The sequence below is a fragment of the Pseudomyrmex gracilis genome, unplaced genomic scaffold, assembly GCF_002006095.1.
Source record: "Pseudomyrmex gracilis isolate BER0280 unplaced genomic scaffold, ASM200609v1 scaffold_1503, whole genome shotgun sequence".
NCBI classification, from domain to species: domain Eukaryota; kingdom Metazoa; phylum Arthropoda; class Insecta; order Hymenoptera; family Formicidae; genus Pseudomyrmex; species Pseudomyrmex gracilis.
In genome coordinates this window covers 4,840-8,499 of record NW_018022087.1, presented here as the reverse complement: position 1 = coordinate 8,499, position 3,660 = coordinate 4,840, and the positions used below count along the sequence as shown (strand labels likewise).

The window sequence follows — 3,660 nt, the reverse complement described above, 5'->3', positions numbered from 1 at the left end:
AAACTTGTTTAATAAACCATATCTTTCATTTTCGATTTTTAATTCACGTAGTCCGGGAACTTTCCGGACAAACTGTGTATATATATATATGTACACGCTTAGTTTCCGCACAAACATCCTGCGAATGGCTCGTATCGGCCTTACATATTTCTGTTTATAGACCACGTTACAATTCTTTACATAATCGAGAGAGTTTTTATGCATTTTAATGTAGTTATTTAACGTGTTTAAATTTCTATAGAAGACTTTGAAATTCATTGTTTTTAAAAATCTTTGAAATCTGTCAGTAACCGTAGGTAAAAACGGTAAAAAAACTCTCTCCTTCACCCCGGGAAGTCTTACTCGATGCAGTCTCACAATCAGTTCTCTTTAATTTATTAAATAAATAATGAGGTCTATTGTAAACTATTTTAAAAACCAAATCAAAAGGGTAGTCATTAATTAGTAGAATCTGCATAATCTTAATTAAATTTTTCTTATGAAAATCCCGGTGAGAAAGTAAAATTGCTCTGTCAATGATACCATACATGACTCCAATTTTTTGTTTGAAAGGATGTTGTGAGCGAAAATTGAGGTAGCGTTCAGAGAAGATGAGTTTATGATACCAATCTAGAATGAGCTTGTCACCGACTACCGAAATTGTAGTGTCTAAGAAATTAATTATTCTCTTCAATTCTCTCTAATTCCATTGTAAATTTCAATCTAGAATGATACGAATTAAATTTATTAAAAATAAGATCCATCTTAATTGACCTTTAATTGACCAATTTTGCAGTAAGTTTTATTGTTTTTTGACCATTCTATTATTGACTTCACTTTTTTGATTAACGACTTTTGTAATATTTTGACTCACGATTAATGACTTTTCACAAATTTGTTTCTTTTAATCTTCTTTAATCTTTATATATCTCCTCTCTTTTTTTGTTTTTTTGTTTGTTCTTATTATTATTACATTTTTATTCCTCGAGAGTTGTTTGAAGTTCCGTCCCTAAAATTATTTATTCTTTCAAAGCAAAACCGATGCACAAGCAAATCGATCAACAACGATATGTTGTTTGTGCTTACTCGGCGTGACTTCTCTCACATGTTGACAACCGATGGCGTTCTAGATGTTTCCGTTATGAGGTATGTATTCGATTTTCTGTATATTTAGTGCCTACAACTTTGTTTTATACTCATACTGTAATTCTTAACCCTTTATTTTAAATTATGTTCCATCAATTTTACATCCTGTAATTTTTTATTATTTTTTCTTTATTTATTTTTTGTTTTTTCATATTTTTTAAAAATTTTTATATTTTTAAATATATTTTTATATATTTTTCTATTCAGTGTGGCTGATGATGATCAAAACTAATAAATGATCGAAACGTTCCACTATATTACTGCGTTATCATTCTAACTGCCTCGAACTGTAGTCTGGAAGGCTGTGAAGATCTATTTTGATTAATTTTTTTTGGCTGTATGGATCGACAAATCCTTTTCTACGATTGAAGTACATACAATAAGGGATCCAGGAGGTCCCAATTTATATAACAAAATGAAAAAAATTGAAAATTTTTAAGCATTTTTTTTATTTTGTTATATAAATTGGGACTTCCCGGATCCCTTGTTGTATGGATTTCGATCGTAGAAAAGGATTTGTCGATCCATACAGCCAAAAAAAAATTAGTGTGCGCGAAAAATTCAGTTTTATCGATAAAACAGACTCATTTTAAGATTCCCTTAAGTAATTGATGAATTTGGGGTCGGAAAGCTGCTTGAGGTTTGAAGGCGATGAAGGTATCACTACATTTTTAAATATCTTTTTTATTTTGAAAGTGAACCATCAAAAATATGCTGCAGCAGCCTGAACAAATAGTAATCAGAAGATGCAATGTCTGGAGAATATGTGAGTGTAGTAAAACTCCACTGAAGAATTATTATTTTTTGTATTGCAACCATAAACGTATAATATAATGAAATATAATATAATGAAAAAAATTAAAAATTTTAAAGCATTTTTTTTTTCATTTTGTTATATAAATTTGGGTCTCTCGGATCTCTTTTTGTATGTACTTTAATCGTAGAAAAGAATTTGTCGATCCATACAGCCAAGAAAAAAATTATTATGCGCAAAAAATTCAGTTTTATTGATAAAACAGACCTACTTTAAGATCCCTTTAATAGATAGCGGAAAATAATAGAAAACGAAGGAAAATATTTTAAGAAAGATTGAATACTTTATATTGTTAATAATAATAATAATGATTTTTATTTTTAAAACGCCAAAAATTTGTGCACACTTCTAATATTTTTGACTTAGCTATCAAGGTGATACAGTGTACGTATATATTTGACAGAGATGCACCAATTGTGATAAAGAATTTGTGATGAGTGATTTGAACGAGAAGCTTCGAACTGCTGAAGAACGAGAAGCTACACTTTTGATAGAGCTTTCGGAATTACGAGAGCAAAACGAACTCTTAGAGTTTCGTTTACTTGAACTAGAGGAGACATCTGTGCGCAAAGATAGTTTTGCTCATGCAGCAAATAGTATTATCTCAGCAGAACTCTCTCTTGCAAACAAGGTTTTCGTTTTGTATTTTGTACATATAATTGATTGTATTTGTCTAAATACAGTGTCAATATATATTACGTATTGTTATTAGAAAAAAAGGTTTTTCTTTGTTTTTATTAAAATATAACATTGCAGGATCATTTAATAACTAAACAAAGAAGCCGAGCTATTGCAACCGTCCTACCTTATACTAATAACACTACAGTAACAAAAACCACACCATCTGCATTACCGCGTAAACTTCCGCTTATCCTTCAAGAAAGCGGTATTTTCAATGAAGAAGAAGAGGGAAAGGAATGGGAGGAGCACGAAGAGAAGGTCGAGCTTGCCAGTCGCAGTACTCAGACAGAAGTTCCATCCAGTGAACTTCTGCAGGAAGTACAACGTCTCCAGGAATTAAGAACTCGAATTCAGGAACGAGTTAAGATCATAACACCGGTTTCTCATTCAATAGATTCGTCTAAGATTTGTTTTGATATAACAGCAATGAATTCGATAATTCAATTGGCTTCCTATCAAGAGCGCGTCCACGATCTCGAAAAGAAACTCGAAGTATACGAAGAAGTTGAGAAAATCCGAGAATGTGAGAAGCAATTGTCAAAACAACGAGAGGAAGAGTTGCTGGATGAAAACTACAGACTTACGGAGAAGATATACTGGCTAGAAACCAAGCTACATCACATCACAGAATCTAACTTTGATGAAAACAACAGTTTTGGTCAAAACACTGCAAATGGAGAAAAAAAAATTGTCGCGCACTTGAAAAAGAATACAGAGCAAATTCAAGATTTAAAGAATATGGAAGCTGACATGCAAGATCAAGCTAAGATTACAGAAACTTATGTAAATAAAGTCATTGTAAAATGTATAAATCTTCAATACAAAGATCAGACTAATGTGAACTCCAATCAGATTGTTTCGGAAATTCTACACAATGCCATAGTACGTAAATAATCTATATATGTATTAAACTAATTTTCTTTTAAGTTCATTCATCAATTACGAAGATAACATACACAGTTTGTCCGGAAAGTTCCCGGACTACGTGAATTAAAAATCGAAAATGAAAGATATGGTTTATTAAACAAGTTTACACTTCA

At 31.2% G+C, this 3,660-nt stretch overlaps 1 protein-coding gene across 1 annotated transcript in view; it reads left to right on the top strand.

Moving 5' to 3' along the window:
• LOC109862214 (janus kinase and microtubule-interacting protein 3-like) overlaps positions 1-3,502 on the top strand; it is a gene marked incomplete at its 3' end in the record, with an annotated part of 20,561 nt that extends 17,059 nt beyond the window's left edge. Inside the window, exons 5-6 of the mRNA XM_020442204.1 lie at positions 2,343-2,570; positions 2,696-3,502. Of these exons, the coding sequence (XP_020297793.1) occupies positions 2,343-2,570; positions 2,696-3,502 (1,035 nt within the window). The remainder of the gene's footprint in view (positions 1-2,342; positions 2,571-2,695) is intronic.
• Between the last annotated feature and the right edge of the window lie 158 nt (positions 3,503-3,660).